This window comes from Phascolarctos cinereus, unplaced genomic scaffold (assembly GCF_003287225.1).
Source record: "Phascolarctos cinereus isolate Bilbo 61053 unplaced genomic scaffold, phaCin_HiC Scaffold_7;HRSCAF=346, whole genome shotgun sequence".
Classification (NCBI taxonomy): Eukaryota; Metazoa; Chordata; class Mammalia; order Diprotodontia; family Phascolarctidae; genus Phascolarctos; species Phascolarctos cinereus.
Window position 1 is genome coordinate 81,900,024 of NW_027556180.1, and position 20,880 is coordinate 81,920,903.

Consider the following 20,880-nt stretch of genomic DNA (forward strand, 5'->3'; position numbering starts at 1 on the left):
CGCAGTTTGAGATGTTCCAGAGAGAATTTTTTTTCTTCCCAAATAACTTATTCAATGTGTAAAAGACAACATAATTCCTGGGAGCAAATTATGGTGTGAATGGGTTCTTGCTCACCCCCAGCCTTGGCAAATGCAGTACTTCTTTGGTAGGGAATGCTTTGTGCTGCCATCCCCCCGGAATATATATTAGAATCTTTCTCAGGCTACTTATAGTCTACTCTTCCTTAACTCAGAAGCTACATATTTTCAAGTCCCAGGAGTATTCTAATAATTCAGAATTGCCTCTTTAGTAGGTGTAGTATTAATGTTCTTCTGTCACTTATGGATCAAAACTATTTCATTTTTCAAATGAAGGCTCCAAGGGAATTAAGAGATTGATTTTCTGAGACAGCACTTGAAAGATGATTAAAAGCTGTAATATAGATACATAAGCTACATATGAATATTATTTCCTATATTTAATTGATATTGCTTCATCAGGAGGGCATGTGCTCCTTTTCCAGCCAAAAGAATCACAGGATTACAGACTTAGATATGGAAGGGACCTTAGAGGTCATCTTGCCCAATACCCTCATATTATAGATGAAGAAACTGAGACCCAGAAAGGCGACTCACCCAAGGTCATATATGTAGTACTTTAGTCAGGATCTGAATCCAAGATATTCTGATTTCATAGTGGGTATTTTTTGTACCATTCTGGGTTTGTGCTTTTTCCTCCACTTACATCAGTCTGGTTGTACTTGTGAATGATGACATATTTTAAGACGCTTGGCTGGACTTAGGGCTATGCTGCAATAGAAAGTTTATTGGCCTGCACAATCAATCAAATTTTGGTCTCCTTAATGCCATGCTCTCACCAATGGGATCCATCAACTAGACACTAACAAAGCTACAGATCATATCTACATTGCCATCATGGATTATGAATCTAGCTCTGTGATGGACAATCTCAGTCTTTAGCCAGAAGCCCAGGCTTGGGTCCTAATGGAGAAGGAATTACTTTTTGTGCTCCCAGGGGATAAGAATTCTCTGAATGGCAAAATCAAAACTTATATGAAGACATAGTGTTTTGAAATGACTGCGTAGAAAAAAGCTTGGGAGCAAATAGAAGAGTTTTCATGATGTATTTGCTTCCCAGCTTTATTGGAGCCAATATTTTCAATGAAAAAGAGACAGTCTGAAAAAAAATACATATATTTATTGTTCTCCTATTGTCCTGGCCTTAGAAATAGCCATTTGCATGCTCACTCAGGAAAAATAATAATTTGTACTGAGCAAATAGAAAGGGATGCTATGTTGATTTCCTTTGGTTTACCTATGAAAGTAAATTGGTGGTGGTGGTGGTGGTGGTGGTGGTAATAGGACTGGTTAAAGCGATCGTTTTAGTGAATGTTTGATGCTCATTTACAAGGCCGTGCACTAATTTCCAAAATTGTACTCAAAGCAGTAAAAGGGAAAAAAAAATCTTCCGAGTGCTAAGAATGTTCTTTTTCCTTCTACCTCTTGTGTGCTGCTTTTTCCATTATTTTGAAAGTAGTGGTGACAGGCTATATGCACCCATTTTAACTAACACCACCTCCACCCCTGCCCCAATCAAGTTTCCTGGTACCATTTGGTCCCAGCAATGAATTCATTGGGGAAATATTGTCCTTTTGATTCTATGCTTTCAGATTTTTTGGACAAATCAACATGCTGGAGCATATTTTGAATGCTGACAAGGTACTCACACTAACAAAAGAGGCTCCAAACAAACCCAATGCCCATTAAGTTTCTTCCAAGGCTGGCATTTCTTTTCAACTGACAGAATTATCACAATTTTTAATTAAAAATTTAACTTCATTAATATTTTAAAGCTCCTTCCTCCTTTTGTGAAGAAAGGACAAGCAGAGACATACTATTCTTCAATTCTGAAAAAAGGAGACAATGTGCCTCAATTAACTATAGAGTTAAACCTGAGGGGAAAAAAAGGATCCCTAAAGCAAGGAAAATGTCCTGGGCATTTAAACAGCAAGTGTATGCTTCTATCCAAGTTAGCTGAGATGCTTAGGAAACCCTCCTATCTCCCAGTACCCTCTTTTCTGTATACTCAATCATCTACAGATTTGAGCAAGTGCTCTGGGATTGTTTTGCATTTCCTTTTTTAGAAACTGATACAGTTAATCTAGTCTTATCTTCCTCATTAAAAAAACAAGAAACCATTCCAATGAACTCTTTTTCATATGTTTATCTAAATTCTGTTTCCTCTCCACCATGGCTACTACTGGTTGCCAGGTAGCAATGAAGGTCTGCTCACATGTGCATCTAATCATTGCTACCATTGTGTGGATGTACTTTTTGTCAAAATTATTTTCATTAGAAGTTGAACAGTTCAGCTACAGACACATCCACTTTGCTGGAAGGATTTTTTTTTTGTCAATTCACACATTCTGATGATAGATACAGCCCCACACAATACTGTGAATGTGATGCTTTTGTCAGAAAACTGCCTCCTCCAGTGTTTAATCCTAAAACTAGCTTGTTTATATTCAACTATGATTTCAGCATTTCAGTGCTTATAAAATGAAAGAAACTGTTCTAGGATGTTTGGGGGACATGATGACTAATAATTGTTATGTTAGATTTCATTAGAGGTTTCATTTGCTCTTATTTGAAACAAGTCTGTAGATCCATGTAGTCAGTTTCACACTACAGTTCCATAGGGAGTGAGGGCCATGTTTGTTGGTCAGGAAAGCTTTTGACTACTTTTAGCTCTCTCATGAAAACACACTACTTTCCATCTGCCTTTACTATAATCAACAGACCTTATAGGAAAGTGTAGGTGGGTTCCCCATAAGAAACCAAACCAAACCTAAATAACAATGTCAAGCTAGGAAAACAGGAAGAGGAGAAAGGAAAGAGGGAGAAAGAGAGAATACATACGACAAAGAGAGAAAATTCAAATACATTTAGATACAAGGAAGACAGATTTGTTGATTTGTTTTAATATGTGCATTGGACAGTGTACCCATTCATTGTTTAAAGTGATTATTAACTAGTTTTAGGATTTTTTCCACTTTTGGAGATCACTGCACAACTTATAAAAGCACACCTGATCTAGCATTTAGGATTTTATTTTATTTTTTAAATTATATGGAAACTTATGGCAACACATTATTCTCCATTGAATCAAAGAGGAAACTACATTTCTGGGCAAAGGGTTGTTTCAAGTCTGATGCTGTTCAGACTGGAGAAATAATATTTTTAATGAGCCCTTACTCCTTTAAAAAAGGTGAGCTATTTCTTTATGTTTCTATTTTTTTCCCCTTTCTCAACTAGCTTTTCCTTAGTTCTTATTCTAGCTCCCTAATTCACACAAGACTTTGTTTCTTTGAAAGTTCTCATTTTGTCATGCTCTGCTAATATGAGACCGGAATTAGTCTTCAGTCACAGGATAAGAGGGACAACCTTTGAAAATTTGATCTCATTTTCAAGGGTGTTTAGTAACGGCATAAATGGATCACTTTATGATAGGACTGCCAGGCAAACTTTTCCCACATGGTTGTGTATCATGAGTTTGCAACTTTTAAGAATATGTGCTCCTTGGAGCAATATTTGGTTATTGCCACAGAGAAGATAGTCACAGAATAATTCAAGTCAGTTTCATGTTACTCTCCTGTGGGACCCTGGGTCAAATTTTACCCTTTGCTAGTAACATTAAGCTCCAAGGTCAGTAGATACTCATAGGCAACTTTCTGGACAGGGGATTTATTACGATATTGTCTCTGGACCTGATGCTCTATGCTTAGTGTCGGTTTTATAGCGATGGTTTAGGATTTCTATTCAGCATCCAATATTCTTGCTGGCATGTTCAATTGCAATGACATACTATTTTCTTCTTGCAAAAAGCCCCACAAGTGTTTCAATTCTTAGCATAGTTGTGATGCTATAGCATAGGCTCCAAGGCTGCAGCAGAAGGCAGTGGAAGGAAATTATACCATAATCCCTTATTTAAGAGCCTGTTTCATGCAGATTACTCAAAAGGCTGGAGTTGAGGATGAATTGGCAAAGAGAGCTGCCTCAGTGATCTACCTTGGTAAGGATGCACATTGTCTTTCCATCCCCTCAAAGCAGAGGTTGTGTGAACTCCCATCTGGACTTTTTCCAGACACCTGTGGAGAGAAAAGTAACTAGAGATGAAGATCAATTATAGACCCTGGTTACTGACAAAGCATCACAAATTATAATCAGTGCTGTGCTGCACGCCAAAAATCAACCATGGCAAAGCAGAGACTCAGAATGGTTACAAGGATTGAAGATGAATTCATAAGGTACCTAACAACAGAGTCAGTTCTTCTACGCAAAAATTGAGATCCAAGTAACCCCCTTTTCCTATAACCTGTACTGGGATTGAACCCATTATTTATAAACTTGTTTTTTCCAAACAACTCGTATTTGGCTAAATAGAAGTCCAACCAAGGGACAAGGCCACTGCTTTCAGGAAAACCTCATTGGCTACTATGGTTGTTACTAAATTTCTTCCCTTTTGAATTCTATAGCACTTATAACTTGTATTACTTATATTTAATTTTTTTTCACCATTTCTTTACACTGTATTGTTTGTTGCCATTTCATGCCTTATATTGTCAAGTAGATTATAAGTGCCTGGAGGGCAGAGATGTCTAATTTTACTAGCACAATGCTGAGCATGTAGTAAATGGCCTGGTGGCTTATCATAAATACTAATTGATTGACTTAAGAGGAGAGGTCCTCTTAAGCCCACAAATCAGGAAGACATATTTATTGAAGCCCTAACCACGTGCCTGGCATTGTGTTTGGTGCTGTGGAAGATTCAAAAGAAGTGTAAGACAGGTATTATTCTCAAAGGAGAAGATCAGAAGATAATACGAGAGTAGACATTCATTAATGATATAATAATGATGGCTAACATTCAGATATTGTTTTGAGGTCTGCAAAGCTCTTTACATATGTTATGCCACTTGATCTTCATAACAACCCTGTGAAATAGGTGTTATCATTCCCATTCTACAGATGAGGATACTAAGAGAGGTTAGGTGACTTATCCAGGGTCATACAACTTGTAAATTTTTAAGGAAGGATTTGAACTTGGGTCTTTCTGACTATAAGGGGATCTCTGATTTCTTTTTTGTCAGTCCTCTCTTCAATGATGTAAAATGCAGCTCCTTTACCCCTTCATAGACAGTACTTCTGAATTGCTTTGGCCAAAAAAATTCATCACCCTGAGGCAATCTCGTGATGAATCTTTCTAAGCTCAGTTGATTCTTGTACAAAACATATATAGTCTCCAAAAGTCTTTGCAGTATGACAGGCCAGGCCAGAGCTTATGTTCTGCTGGCATAGCCTATGAGAACCCAACGTTAATTCAATACCACACTGAGGCATCAGAGTGTAATTGAGTTGATACAGATAATAAATAATATTGGAGTTCAGAGAAAGGAATAATTAGCTTTTAATAAGCTTCATGGAAGAGAAATTGAGGTGGGTCTTGTAGGAAGGGTAATAATCATAACAATAACATCATATTTATGTAGCATTTTATAGCCTGTCAATTATTCAGGTAGATGTATTCTCATACATGTGTATATGTATAAACATACTTATATATGTTCAAGTACACCATGGAATTAGTATTGCTACATATATGTGTGTATGTTTGCATATATATATTGTACCTGTGTGTATGTGTCATATGTTATAGCCTGTCTACACATACCACGCATCTGTCTACTTAGGTTATTTATATTTATTTATAATTTAAATTCTTAGCACACGTTAACCCTAAATATTTGCTTGTATAATGGAAGTTGTCCTCGCTAAGGTTCAGATAGGATTTCTTACTGATGATGAGAACCAGCATGACACTATGAAAAGGGTATTGGATTTATAATTGTTGGCCCTTGGCCTGACCTTGCTACTTGTTGCTTGTGTGACTTTGGACAAGTTATCAACCTTTCTTGGATCTGATTTCCTCCTCTATAAAATTAGGGGTTGGTATAGATTATCCCTTCCAGCTCTGAATCATCATTGAAGCTGTCGTCGTCATCATCATCATCATCATCATCATCATCATCACCAACCTTATATAGCATTTTAAGGTTTACAAAGCATTTTATATACATGATCTCATTTAACTTCAAAAGAAACAGATTAGAAAGGGAAAGTGATTTGTCCTAGGTCACACAACTAATACATAGCAGGGTCAAGATTTGAACTTACGTCTCTCTGGACTCTATATTCAATGCCCTATCCCCCTTATGGATAATCTAAATGCTTAGTTTAGATTTATATTTCAAATGTCAATGTTCTAATTGTATTGAGCTTAGGATGACTACATAAGCTTCTCAATGAAGTCCGCAGAAATTTGAGACTGTTTTTCCTGTGTAGAGTTGATTGTATGTTGGCCATAACAAAGAGCTGGACAAGTAGCCTACTGAATTTTCCATCAATGTCTGGACCCTGAAAAGGCATGATAGAGGGACAGTGAGATGCACTTGTATGCAAATAGCAACAAGAGACTGGGTTGAGTCACATTTAAGAATCTGTACTGTGCTCTCAAAGCTCCTCAACTGTTCACTGTTACAAAAGTGCATCACTTTTTATATCAATATTTCAAATGTATTATAAAGTATAAACAAGATTTAGCATATTGCCAATGATAACTTGAATATGAAAAGTTGCATGAAAGATATTTTGGAGATTTGCATGAAGAGGAAAGGTGCTCAGTTAGTCATATAATTTGAGAGAGAGACAACAGATGGGCAGCCAAAGTGGTATATTAATACCCTCTAGGGCAGGGTTGTCAAAAAAGATCCTAGACTCACATATTGACTTAGAAAACCACAAATTAACATTATCTGTGTTGTATTATATTTTTATTTATTTTGTTAAACATTTCCCAATTACATTTTTATCTAGCTACAAGGCTGCACTCACAGAACTTTGAAGGCTTCTTGCCCCTGGGCACTTCTGTTCTGGATGGCAAAAAAATAGGATGAAAGTTTTGGGAATTTTAGGTAGATCCAATGTAAAGGATTTGTGGGAAAATGTAAATATGCAAGAATTACACAGGATGAAAAGATGTCCAGGGCTTGTGATCTACATTGATAGAGGGAGTGTCCATACCAACAAAATCACAGACTCACTAAAGTCATATCTTAATGAATCAATATCTCATTTACATAGTCTAAGCTTCTTAAGTATATATAATAAACAACTCTTATAATTGTATTCACAACAGGAGCTCAACAGATGTTAAGGATGATGATGAAAATAGATTCTCTTCTTCAGTTCCATTCATTTTTAACATCCCAATTAGAGGCGGTGGCCTTATAGGGTGTTGCCTTGGTTGTCAAAGATTACATGAAACAGACTCTTCAGGTTAGAAGAGATCTGAGAGGCCAGCTAGTGAAATTTGTACCTAAATGAGCATTTCTTTCCTTACATATTCAATAAGTGGTCATTATATCTTTGCTTAAAGTACATCAATAATAGAAAACCCATTGTCTCCAAAGGCATCCCAATATAATTTCTGGATACTTTTATTTGTTAGGAAATTTATCTTAAGTCTAAATTTGCCTTTTTGCAACTATCAACCCCTGCTACTAGTTCTGCCCTCTCAGGTCAAGCAGAAGCCTAAGTCCTCTTTCATGTGAGAGTCCTTCAAACAGTTACCATCATGTCCTTCCCAGAAATGCACACAGTTCTCCCAATGTGGTTTGGCCAGGGTAGGCTATAGTAGACCTCATGTTTCTTTTAATCCAGCCTAAAATTCAATTGGAATTTTTTGGCTGCTAAAACACACTCACATGTTGACCTTGGAGTTCATCAAAACTCCAAGGACTTTTTCAAGTAAATTGCTTTCTTCCCACAAATACTCCATTTTGTAGCTAGGAAATTGTTAAGGAAATTGTATGGTACTAGAGATTGGCGGTTGCCAAAACTTACTTACAGAGCCAAAGTAGAGACATGGGGGGGGGAGGGCAGGAGAAAAGAGGAGGTATGCAGGCATGTGTAGTCATGGTTCTTTTTTTTGTGTGCTGTTACCAACAAAACAGGTTTAGATTTGCTCAAAGCAACTAGTAAAGAATTTGTGAGGAACCTTTCTCCTCACAAAAAAAGTCAGAAGTTCTAATCCATTGAAAGTAGGATTCCTTTAAAAAAACACTTTATCTCTCTTGCTTGCTAGCCCTCAACTGTTTTTTTTAAACAACTTGGATGTAATGCCATATACACATAGTTGAGAGAAACAATCTTGACTTAAGTCATAACAGAAATCTAGAATTTTCTATAACATTGTTATATTAGAGCACACAATTGGGTTTCAAATGTATTTTTCTTTCCATCAGTGATGTGACTTAAGAAATGAAATGTTCAAAATTACTTAAAAAGTTCAACTTGGTGTGCTTTCAACATGGCAATCCTCCTTGGCTAGATTATGAGAGCTTATCAGGAGGGCTCCATGTTAGGTACGAATGTTGAATTAAGAAGCTTTTAGTCCATGGGAGTTCTCCCAATTCCATTCACTCAATGCATGCTAAAGGCCTGGTGTTAAGAGCCTTGTTAAAATGAGGCTATTAGTCTTTTCTCTATAAATGTAAAGACCTTGCTGTTTGCATTCAGGGCTCCTTACATTAGTATGTACTTCTATCTTGGCATTGCTAGAATCAGCAGTTTTATAAAGCAATATAGTAAGAGGCCATTTAACCCCCCTATTTTCCCCATCTGTAGATTAATGGCAGAGGGGAAGATTTAATGCCTTTTCAAACATTTTTAACAATTCATTAAAAAGAAAAGAATAAATCACGCAGGGTTTTCGGAAAATGTCTGATTGTAAAAAAGCGGAAACAATTGAAAATTAACATGTTTTTCACATTCTACAGGTTAGAATACATTTCTGCCAATCTTGTAATTTATGCACCATACGTCAATTTTGCTGAAGAGATTTAAAAGCTGCTGTGATGGAAAGGCTGTGCAGAGAGTTGCAATAAGGCTTATTCACCTGTACAAAACATCCTCATTTACAAATATGTCTTGCTCAGATCCATTACAAAAAATGAGTCCCGTGCTGCCAGATACATCATAAGATTAAAATCCACAGCATAACATTTAGAGGCTATTTTGGAAAAAGTGGATTTCATTTAGTATCGGTAGCCTGCCATTGCAAAGTAGCAATCCATGCACCTGCTATGGAAAAAGCTTCTTCTGAATACCTTGCCCTAACTAAACTGAACTGGAAGAATTTTAGGAAGGAACTTACTTAAATAGGGTTAAAGACTTTCAGGAAACAATCAGCCCATCTTGGAGCATATTCCACTATGAAGACATTTCACAGTAAGGATACTCAGAACCACAATTGGTCATTTGGGCACCTGGAGTGAACAGCTTGGTTCACATACACAAATGAACTCAATAATTCATGATGGGAAAATAATACAAGAACTAATTGAACCAACAAGATATAGAGAACATTATGAAATGTAAAATGGATAGTTTTGATTATATTAACTTAAAAAGTTTTTGTACAAAAAAAGCAATGCAACCAAAATAAAAAGGAAAGCAGAAAACTGGAAAAATTTATAGCAAGTATCTATGATAAGGGCCTCATTTATCAAATATATAGAAAATTGAATCAAATTTATAAGAATTCAAGTCATTCCCCAATCAACAAGTGGTCAAAGGATATGAATAGGAAGTTTTCAGACAAAGAAATCAAAGCTATCAATAGTCACATGAAAAAAATGCTCCAAATCACTATTGATTAGAGAAACACAAATTAAAACAACTATGAAATACCACTTTATACCTATCAGATTGCCTAATGTGGCAGAAAAGGAAAATGATAAATGTTAGAGGAGATGTGGGAAAACTAGGCACTGTTGGTGGAGCTGTGAACTGATCTAACTGCTCTGCAGAGCAATTTGGAACTATGTCTAAAGGGTTAAAAACTTGTGCATATACCTTTTGATCTAGTAATACCACTACTAGGCCTGTAACCAAAGAGATTTTTTTTAAAAGGGAAAAGGAACCATTTGTACAAAAATATTTATAGCAGTTCTTTTTGTGGTAGCTAAGAATCGGAAATTGAAGGGATGCCCATCAGGTGGGGAATGGCTGAACAAGCTGTGGTATATGATTGTGATGTAATATTATTGTGCTATAGAACATGACAAGTAGGATGATTTCAGAAAAACCTGGACTTACATGAACTGATGCAAAGTGAAATGAACAGAACCAGGATAACATTGTATATAGTAACAGCAATATCGTAAGGTGAAAAACTATGAATGATTTAGCTATTCTCAGCAACACAATAATCAAGACAGTCCCAAAGGACTTATAATGAAAAATGCCATCTGCCTATAGAGAAAGAACTGATGGCATCTGAATACAAACTGAAGTTTTCTTTCTTTCTTTTTCTTTCTTTCCTTTCTTCCTTCTTTCTCTTCTTCCTTCCTTCCTTGCTTGCCTCCTTCCTTCCAAGTATTCTTCCACAAAATGACTAATATGGAAATATGTTTTACATGATTGCACATATATAACCTCTATCAAGTGGCTTACCATCTCAGGGAGAGGGGCAGGCAGGGAAGGTGGGATAGAATTTGGAACTCAAAACTCAAAACAAAAAAAAGTTAAAATTATTTTTACATGTAATTTTGGAATATATATATATATATGTATACATATATATGTATGTATAAAAGACATAAGTGAGACAAATTTATTTGAGCTGGACAGGGAAGTCAGTTACTACAGAGGCTCATAGATGAGTACTATAAGCAAACTATATACGCAATGGCTATGTGCTAAGCTCCAGTGTTAAAGAAGTATAAGCATCTAATTTTTGTGTCCTTTAACTTTCAGTGTCCTGGGACATATCCCAGTCACTCTGCCTTAGTTATGGCTCTGTGAGAAAAATGATAACACTTTTTCAAAGGAGAAATTGATCTAATTAGATTGCTCGGTTCCTTCTCATCAGGAATGTGATGCATATGTGTGAATACACATAGTTATAAATATGGCATGTATAGAAACAGAGAACTCACAAAGATTCATAGTTATTTCTGCTATTCTGATTTTTCCTTATTTTATTTCAGCCGTTCAGTAATCTCTAAATAACCGGGTATTCCAGTGATAGACAAGCTTGCCGCATCTGCCAATTTTTAAAAATAGCAAATGAAGAAAGTTCAACTGATTAACTAGTTTACTGGTGTGTGTGTGTGTGTGTGTGTGTGTGTGTGTGTGTGGTCTGAACCTGTATTTTCACCACCTCAGAGAATTTTTGATGTGGAAGCCTTTTCCATTTATACAAATTAGTAACTCACCATTGTAAGATTTACTGAAGTCACAGATATCAAGTGACTTGGTCATGGTCACACAGCTAGCACATATAAAAGACAGAATTTGAATCCAAGTGTCTTTCTGATTCTGACATTGACTCTTTATACCCTAAACTATGTTACTTCTCACTGAATAAATTCACTTGGTAAAGAGTTTCAACTTTCACGTGAAATGCTTGCTAGCTTCATGAGTTGTAGTAACTGAATATTTATTAATGTAATCTATAATTAATTGTCTCTGGATATTACCTCTTTTAAACCTTTGTATTGCTACACAGTAATTACTCAACACCTACCATGAATAACATTACTGCAGATTAAAACAACAACAACAACTTTATATAGTAGCTTTTAAGAGAATCCCAAACAAAAAGAAGATCTAACCAAACTATGTTGAAGGTTTCAGTGTTACTGAAATAACATTAATAACAAAGTTACCTGTAACTACCTGAAAATACTAAGTATTTTACTGGGTCCTTTTGAGGTAAAACTTGTGTAACCAACATCCATGAACGTTAGCCTCTCAAAAACCTGAAATATCTATTTTCTGGTCTCTTGAAAAAAAAAAGCAAATAAAATCAGTCATCTCCTGCCCAGCTCTGTTTGTATCTGTGGCCTAAGATACAGTTACCATAGAAACTGATTGTGGATACAAATTTGGCTCCATCTATCAGATGAGTCTCAGCTCCTCCTGTCGTTAATAGTGTCCAATAAGCCTGAAAAGCAAACTCTGGTTCTATGTCTTAAAGAACCAGCCCCATTTCCTTTCCCCATCTGTCTACCCCCAAATAAAGATGTTGTTGCACTGCCCAAGATGTAAAATCACCCTTGAAAGACGACAACACAGATCTGATAAAAAAGGAAAGTTACTGCAAAAACTGATCCCTGAAATCTGCAAGAGGTTAATGTGTCATATATCTTTTAGGAGCAAAATAAGCAATGGCTTATGGGGGCTGGGGTTAATTGCATTAAGCATTGGCTATTGGTAATCACTGCTTATTCAATTTGGTTGAGAATTTACTATTCTTCTTAAATCACTTATTCCTCTGATCTTTTTATTTATTTTATTCTTGAACAATATCAATCATGGACTATACTACTAAAAGAAGAAAAGGTGACCCCCAAAATATCCCTAGTTCTACAAGATGCTTTAAATGATGCATCTATAACTGTTATTTTAATGCTGTGCATTTTTAATGAGTTCACAGAAGTTAATTCTATCAGCTGATAAGCCCTACAAGACACATTCACCAAGAAGCCCTTTGAGATATTGGATAGTAATAAGAATAATGCTAATGTACATTTATAGGGCACTTTAAGGTTTTCAAACTGCTTATATGCATGACCTTATTTGAGCCTCACAACAACCTTGTTATGCCCATTATGCCCATTTCATAGATGAGGAAAGTGAGCCTCAGAGAAGTTCAATGGCTCACCCAGGACCACATAGTAATTACCATTGGCAGAACTAACCCAGGTCTTAATGATTCCAAGATCAATAATCTGGGACTAAAGGTTTTTTAAACATAAGAATTCAAACATTTTGAAATCTGTAGAATCCATATTTAATACATGAGTCAATTTGATTAAGAGCTAGTTAGTCCCACCTTCTCAGTTATGAATAACAAATAGCTTCCAGCATCACTTTGTAATTGACTAAGTGACTGATAATGCGCAAAAATTCCCATCTCTTCCTGGTTTGCAAAGTACAAAGATAGGACTGAATAATTAAGAAATCAGTTTTCAGTTGTCACTGATATTGCAAATTAGATTTCATAAGTACCTTTTTGGGGGTGTTATTCATTTGAATAATTTCTTTCTCCTTAAGTTTTTTGGGGGCAAATATCAACTGCCTCTGGAAAACTTCATCTTATCTCTGCGACTGAAAAGTCTAAATTCTGAAGAGTTGTAACCAAGGTCCTCATTCTGCAAAAGCTTAGTATTACTGCAGATTACAATAGCAACAACAACTTTATACAGTAGCTTTTAAGAGAATCTCATATGAAAGGAATATCTAAGCAAGCTATGTTGAGGGCTTCAGCATTACTGAAAATAAAAACAATATTAGTTTAATATTTTGTGCGTCATGCTACAGCACTCACATGCCATGGGAATCTTACTTTCAATCATGGCCAGAGCAGTAAAGGACTTCTCTGGTTACAGAACTGGTCACTGTGCCATGAATGTGGAAGCCTCCAGCAAATACCTACATGTATATATCCACATATATTCAATATATGCTTTGTAATTCAATGATACTATTAATTCTCTAAAAAACATTCCACTTTGGTGATGAAAAGATTTCCTAGCTTCTCATCATGTACAGAGTCAGAGACACATAAAACAGAGAGTAGGGTGGGGAGAGAGAGAAGGAAAGGGAGAGAGGAAGAGGGAGAGGCAGAAAAGGACAGGAGAGGGGAGGAAAAAGACAAACAGAGGGACATAGAAAAAGTCAGAGAAGGGAGACAGATGAGAGAGACAGAGATAGGTAGAGAAAGATACACACAGAGGCAGAAGACTGTTGGACAGAGAAGCAGAGAGAAAGAAGAGAGGAGAGGAGAGGGGGGAGAAAGAGAGAGAGAGAGAGAGAGATTTAAGCTTTTTTGGGACATACAAATTCCTAGTTAAATTTCTGTCCAACACACAAAGTCAATTGTACAATGTCCTGCCATGGATCAGGACAGATACTATTAGGGGTATGATATGAGGTTGCTTGGTTCACAGTAGCTGTCAGGGCATAGTTATGAGAGGTTTGTTATTGTCCTTTGCAATCAAAGTGGACCAAAATGACATCACTATGTAGGGTGTATAGTGTGTCTGACTGTGGCTAATTAGACCAATATAAGCGTGGAAGGCTCTGCCACAGGTCAGGCACAAATAGTCCGTACGACCATTTGGGAGGGAAATGTCTCTAAATTTGTGCATCTCATGTTTCTTTTGAGATACTATAATTCTGCTTTGCTCATAGAGCACAGAGCACTTTGATGCAGGCTCACTGGGTTACATCCCCAAGGAAAGACTAGAGTTTATTTGGGGATTCAAGTGAGTAGCTTGGGTGAGTAGTTTGACAAGCTAGCAGGAAAAGCTTAAGGAAGAATGGTCAGTGCACAGAGGTTGTCCAGGAAGAGCAGTTCCTCTAACAAAGCTGTGAAGAATGAGGACTTTTCTCAGTCTAGGGATACTTAAACAGCTCTACCTTTGGACTGAAACATCTCTTAAAAGACTAGGGTTTCTACAGTGGCTTGGGATCCCCTGAAGGAAAATAACTCTGTTCAGTCAGCAGTTTTTATTGTCCATGTCTGAGAAGAGGGCAATAGCCCCAGATCAAACTGGTGCCTCCGTTTACAAGGTGGGTGCTCTGCTTTGGTATGGAGTAGTAAATTCTCAAGGCAAAAGGTCCAGCTGGTTGGGGTGGCCCCTCTTTCCTTGCCACTAGTCTCACTTTCCCAACACACCAGGATGAGGATGGAGATCTGAGGCCCTGTAGGCCTAATACATTATAAGCACTAAATCAAACATTAATTCTACTCTCAAATATTTAACAGTTAAATGATACAAAAATACATGCCTCTTCCCCCACTCCAACCCAAACAAGTATGTAATCAAATGAAAATGAATTTGTAAATGAAAATTTTTCCCCAATGTAAGGGAACTAGTATATAACTTTTAAATGATTATTTGAAGAGTTTAGAACCCTCTTTAAAAAAGAAATCTTTTGTGTAAAAAGCATGTTGTAAAATGCTGAAGCCTATAGAACTAATGAAATCCCCTTTCTATGCAGATTATACTTTAATTAAGCAAGAGAGGAAGTTGAGAGGAATGAGTGAAAGAGATACAAGTTGGTTGTCATGGGAACCTTAGCCTGATTGGAGGAAGACCACCCCCAAGTATGATAAAAACTCAGTTACCTTTAGCCTTCTCTATTTGCTTGGCCATCGACAGAGACAAGACACAGGGATTTGATATAGCCAAACCACAGAGTGATGGAAGCTTAATTTCCCCTTTGAGAGACTGGATTAGCAGAATTTAGGCATGGATTAAATCCTATCTAGGGCAATTAGAATAAGTAGATAATTGATGGATTTGGTACCTAAAGCAGGGGAGAGATGGGGGTGGGAAGGAGGTCAAAGTATCAAGCTTTCAAGGCACGGATTTGAAATTCAGAAGCACAGCTGTAGTGAAGATAGTTCAGAAGGCTTCTGACTCTAGGAAGAGAATTAGAGTGAACTCTTAGAGTTGAGAATTAAACACAAAATTAGATTAAACAAGAGCTTTTAACTATTTAAGTGTAGTGAAAAAGAGAAAACATGCAATGTACCTAGATATTTGTATTTCTTTAAATCTTGCTCTATAGCATATTTTGATTTGTTTGTAAAATAAGGGACTAGTTAAATATCTGTTATTTTAATAAAGAATCATCTTTTGAAGAAAGATCTTAAGAAATAGGATTACATTCTACATCATTACTTTCAACTATCAATGGGACAAATGTCCCATGTTTTATGAGATCTAACAATTCTGTAATTTACAAATGTTCACACATTTCTGACCTTTTTATTTCCTTCCAAAGAAAGTTAATATTAAGTATTAAAAAGTGACAACTCAGTTGTAAACACTGATTAATAAGTGAGCATTTATATATTGTTTTAGTGTATACAAAATGCCTTACATATATTATCTCATTTTATCACTGCAACAATGCTGGGAGGTAGGTGCTACCATCCCCATTTTATAGATGAGTCCTAGGGTCACATAGTTAGTAAGTGTCTGGAGCCTAATTTGAACTAAGCACTTCCTAACTACAAGTCTAACACTCTTTCCACACTACATAGCTGCCTAATGGATTTGTTTTACAAATGAGTTGTTAGAAACATTCATCATATAAGGAACATTCATTATGTAATTACTTACATAGCAGGAGACGTCTATAGTTGGAAAAAAATTGGAACAGGGGCAACTTTTTTGATGGGCGCTGAATTAGAAAAAAATATTGGAAATCAAATCATGGAGTGTCACAGCTAGACAGCACCTTAAGAACATGGTGCAGTAGAAGGAATGATGAATTTGGTGCCAGAGAATCTCAGTTTGAATCTTGGATCTCCCCTTAACTACCTCTACCATCTTGGATAAGTCACTTAACCCCTGTAGGTCTCTTTTTTCATCTGTAAAACTGAGGAGGTTAGACTAGAAGTTCTTAGGGTCTCTAATGTTAAAATGAAAGAATTCTTTGTAAAGTCCAATGCCTATACGATATAGCTGCTCATCAGCATTTTGCTTTCCTTCTATTCATCTTCCAGGCATTGCAATTTAACTAAACAACATGAATCAGCAAGCTAAGGGATCCTGTATCAGTAGCATCAGTCTCATGCAATTTGTCATTCATTCTTAGAGGGCAAACCCACCAGACCCTCAACATGAGCAGTATGCCACTATGATGATATATTAAACGGTATGGTAAGAATGACTTAGAAAAAGAGAATGTATTAAAAAATTTTAATGCCAAGTTTAGGCTGTAAGATGTGTGTGTGTGTGTGTGTGTGTGTGTGTGTTTTAAGGTATGCAGCTCTATGAATTGCCTAGTGAAGTCTAGAGTCCATCAGTCAGGCAATAAACATTTATTAAGTACCTACTATATGTGAGGCACTGAGCTAAACATAGGGCATACAGAAAGAGGTAAGAGATAGTCAGTGTCCCTAAGAAGCTCACAGTCTAATGGGGGAAGATAACAAACAAACAAATACATACAAATGAGCTATACAGGACAAATTATTGTTTTTGGTTCTGCATTCTCAAAGAGGATCATGGCATCAGGAAGGTGATGCCATGACTTGCAAGTGAATTGGATTTAAGTGAGGGAAGGCCGTGCAAGTTCACCAGCCTCACTTTCTCCTCCAGAAACATCTGGGTTCAATGGCAAGATATAGATCAGGATGACTGGAGATGTCCTCCTCCCAAACATACACAGGACGAATAGGAAATGATCAAAAAAAGGAAGGTACTAGAATTAACTGAGGTTGAGAAAGGCTACTTGTAAAAGATAAGATTTTAGGTGAGACTTGAAGGAAGTCAGGGAAGCTAGCAGGCAGAGACGAGGAAGGAAAGCATTCCAGTCATAGAGGATAGCCAGAGAAGAGGCTCAGAGCTAAGAGATGGGGAGCCTTGTTTGTGGAACATCAAAGAAGTCAGTGTCACTGAATCAAAGAGGGCGTACGTGGTGGGACTAAAGCATGAGAAGACTGGAACGTTCGGGGGCCGGGAGATAGATTATGAAGGGCTTTGAATGCTAAGTAGAGGACTTTGTATTTGATTTTGGAGGTGATAAGGAGCCACTAGAATGTGAGTGACACGGTTAGACCTACACTTTAGGAAAGTCACTTGGGAGGCCAAATAGAGGGTGGCTTCATGTAGCAAGATCTGTGAGGCAGCCAGACTAACCAGCAAGCTATTGCAAATTTCCTGCACCAGGTCATAGCTGTATCAGAGAGAAGGAACTTTTGCAACAGATGTTGCAAGAGTAAAATTGACAGGCTTTGGCAACAGACTGGACATGGGGGTTGGAGTGTGAGACAGTGAGTAGTTGAGGAATACACACCTAGGTTGAAAGCCTGATGGATAACATCACTCTTTATAGTAACAGAAAAATCATGTGTGGGTGTGGGGAGGTTTAGGGGGAAAGATAACAACTTTAGTATTCATGTTGAATTTAAAATATCTACTGAACATTCATTTTGAGATGTTTGAAAGGCAATTGGAGATGGGAGATTGGAGGTCAGCAGAAAGGTTAGGGTAGGATAGATAGATTTGAGATTCATCAGTGTAGATGTGGCAATTAAACCTTTGGGAGCTGATGAGATCACCAAGTGAATTAGTATATAAGCAGAAGAGAACAGGTCCCAGGACAAAATCCTGTGGGACACCTATGGTTAGAGGGCATGATCTGGATGAAGATCCACCAAGGAGACTGGGGAGTGGACTGATACATAAGAGGAGAACCATGAGAGAGCAGTGCTTTGAAAACCTAGAGAGAAAAGAGAATCAAGGAGAAGAGAGTGATCAAAAGTGTCAAAAGCTACGGAGAAGTCAAGAAGAATGAAGACCGAGAAAAAGCCATTGGATTTGGCAAACTCTCTTTGGCGACAGAGTTTCAGTGGAATGAGGAGGTCAGAAGCTAGACTGTAGGTAAAGTGAATGAGAAGAGAGAAAGATGGCCTTTTGAAGGGGTTTAGACCCAAAAGGAAGATGAGATATGAGATGACAGCAGGAATGGAAGGCTCAAGGGAGAGTTTTTTGAGGATGGGGAGATGTGGGCTTGTTTGTAGGCAGTAGGATAGGAACCAGTAGACAAGGCAAGATTGAAGATAAGTGAGAGAGTGGGCATGACAGAGGGAGCAATCCTGTTGGAGAGGGGATAGAATGGGGAAACTTTTGCAGGTGGAGGGGGAGCCTTGGGGAGGAATATGGCCACCTCCTTTTCTGAAATGAGGTAAAAAAGATAGTGGCAGAAAGCATCTGAGGGATATGATATGAGGAAGAGGGGAGAAGAAGGAGCTCATGGTGAATTGTCTCAATTGTTTCTGTAAAATATGAGGCAAGATTCCCAGCTGGGAGGATGGGCAGAGGGGAGGCATGGAGGTCTGAGGAGGGACTAAAAGCAAGAAATGCTGTGGAGAGTGGGACTGTGAATTGATAAAGCAGGAGTAAAAGGGTTGCTGAGCAGTAGCGAGGGGTCAGCTGAAGTTACATAACATAAAATTTGTAGTGGATTCAGTCAGAATGGTTGCTTGGTTTTTTCTGCCTATATTCAGCCACATTGGTGTAGATTTGAAGGCAGTAGATAGTGGGAGTCAAGTAAGGATAAGACTTGGCAAGGTACAGTTGGTGATATGATGATGGAGCCAGGCACTCAAGATAAGAGGACAGTATAGAGTCGAACTGGTTTACTGGGGGAGGGTGCCATGATAGGGAAAAAGAGGAGAGAATGGCTTCTACAGGGGAGATGGTTGGGAGAGAACTGAGGGGTCAATGGATTGAAGGTCATGGTGTGCATGACGAGTAGGGTTTGGTAAAGGAAGGCAGAGGGAGAGGTAGAAAGCCAAAAGATAATGGTCAGATAAGGGGATTTTGGAACCCTTTAACATGGAGGTGGTATTGCATTTGTGGGTGATGGCAATATCAAGAATATGATCATCTTTGTGTGTGGCTGAGGTTGGGTGGAGGAGTGGGTTATGGGGAACAAGTAAGTTAAAGACCTGAATGGTTAGAGTGTTTGAGGGAGAGACAATACGTATGTAAGTCCCCTAGGAGAGCAGGAGAGAAAAACTGTGAGCAGGTACTGAATTTGTTGAGGAAGGAAGGGGAGTAATCTGCAGGTCTGTAGACAACAGCTGCCAGGATTTTGATTGAGTGGTAGATATGAATTGCATGGATTTCAAATGAGGATAGAGGTAGGGGGAGAACCTGAAATAGCAATGGGGAACAAGGAGTATTCCAACTCCCCTACCTTTAATGGTGATCCAACAGGAATGAGTAAAGGTAGAGGGTAGCCAGGAAGGCTATCTAAACAGTCTAGAAAGATTCTAGTCTAGGTTGGTCATACAATGGTGAATTTTTAGCCATAGAAACTCTTTTTCCCCACATAGAAACACTTAAAGACTATCTACTAAGTGGTAAACTTGTGATCTGCTTCTGCAGAAAGAATGCTTAACCCTGACAAAATCAAAGATCTCAGAAGTACTAGAATATTTGATTAACCAAAACTCCCTCTTCTTCCACCAGGCTGGGTCATAGAAAGCTTACCACAGAGCCTAATTTTATGTGGCACTTACTTTCAAAATTCTGAAAATTTGATTATTTTAAGTCAGAATTTAAAGGGTTGGATTTGATATAATCATTTAATTGGCCATTGATTCATCCACACTGAAGTCATTACTACATTCTTCAATTTCACCAACATAATTTGCTTCCAACTTATCTTTTATCTAGATGCTAAATGTCCAAGTACTGTGGAAATGTCGCCAAAATAAAATGCTCTTAGATTTCTAACACTCACTGGACACAAACCCACATAAGATTGTTTAGGAGTAAAATAGCACTTGCCATCTGCCAGATAAGATTGCTTTTCACAAAATTAATGTCATTCTTGATCTTTAAGTACCATTTTCTTCCTCTCATAATTTCCATTAATAGAGGAAATTTCTGTAGTAATTCTACATTCTGAAACCACCAAGGCTTCTATTCACCTTTTAATCAAATTAATGACACCAGACAGAAAGGAGGGCATAAGTCCAGAGAGGGATGTAAAGGCTACCTTTGTAGTCCTGGGGTGATACTCTCTTTTATTTTGCCACAGTCAGTCCCCAACCACTCCTCAAAGGACTGATGGCACCATGTACTGTGACTATCCTATCAGCTAGATCTCACTGCTTTGACTTCAGTAGGATAGAAGACTCTGAGTTTGTATAGAACAGGGAATAAACTCAATAATATAAAAGGATTATGTTCAGTAATTTATCTAAGGAGGGAAAAG

General features: G+C 37.5%; 1 protein-coding gene across 4 annotated transcripts in view; it reads right to left on the reverse strand.

Annotated features, from left to right (window-relative positions):
• PARD3B (par-3 family cell polarity regulator beta) overlaps positions 1-20,880 on the reverse strand; it is a 1,305,457-nt gene that overhangs the window by 65,566 nt on the left and 1,219,011 nt on the right. For 3 of the 4 annotated variants that reach the window (XM_020972847.2, XM_020972848.2, XM_078147494.1), the window contains one exon: positions 4,069-4,148. The exons of the other annotated variant lie outside the window; for it this stretch is intronic. In XM_020972847.2, coding sequence (XP_020828506.1) covers positions 4,069-4,148 — 80 coding nt within the window. The remainder of the gene's footprint in view (positions 1-4,068; positions 4,149-20,880) is intronic. 4 annotated transcript variants of the gene reach the window in all.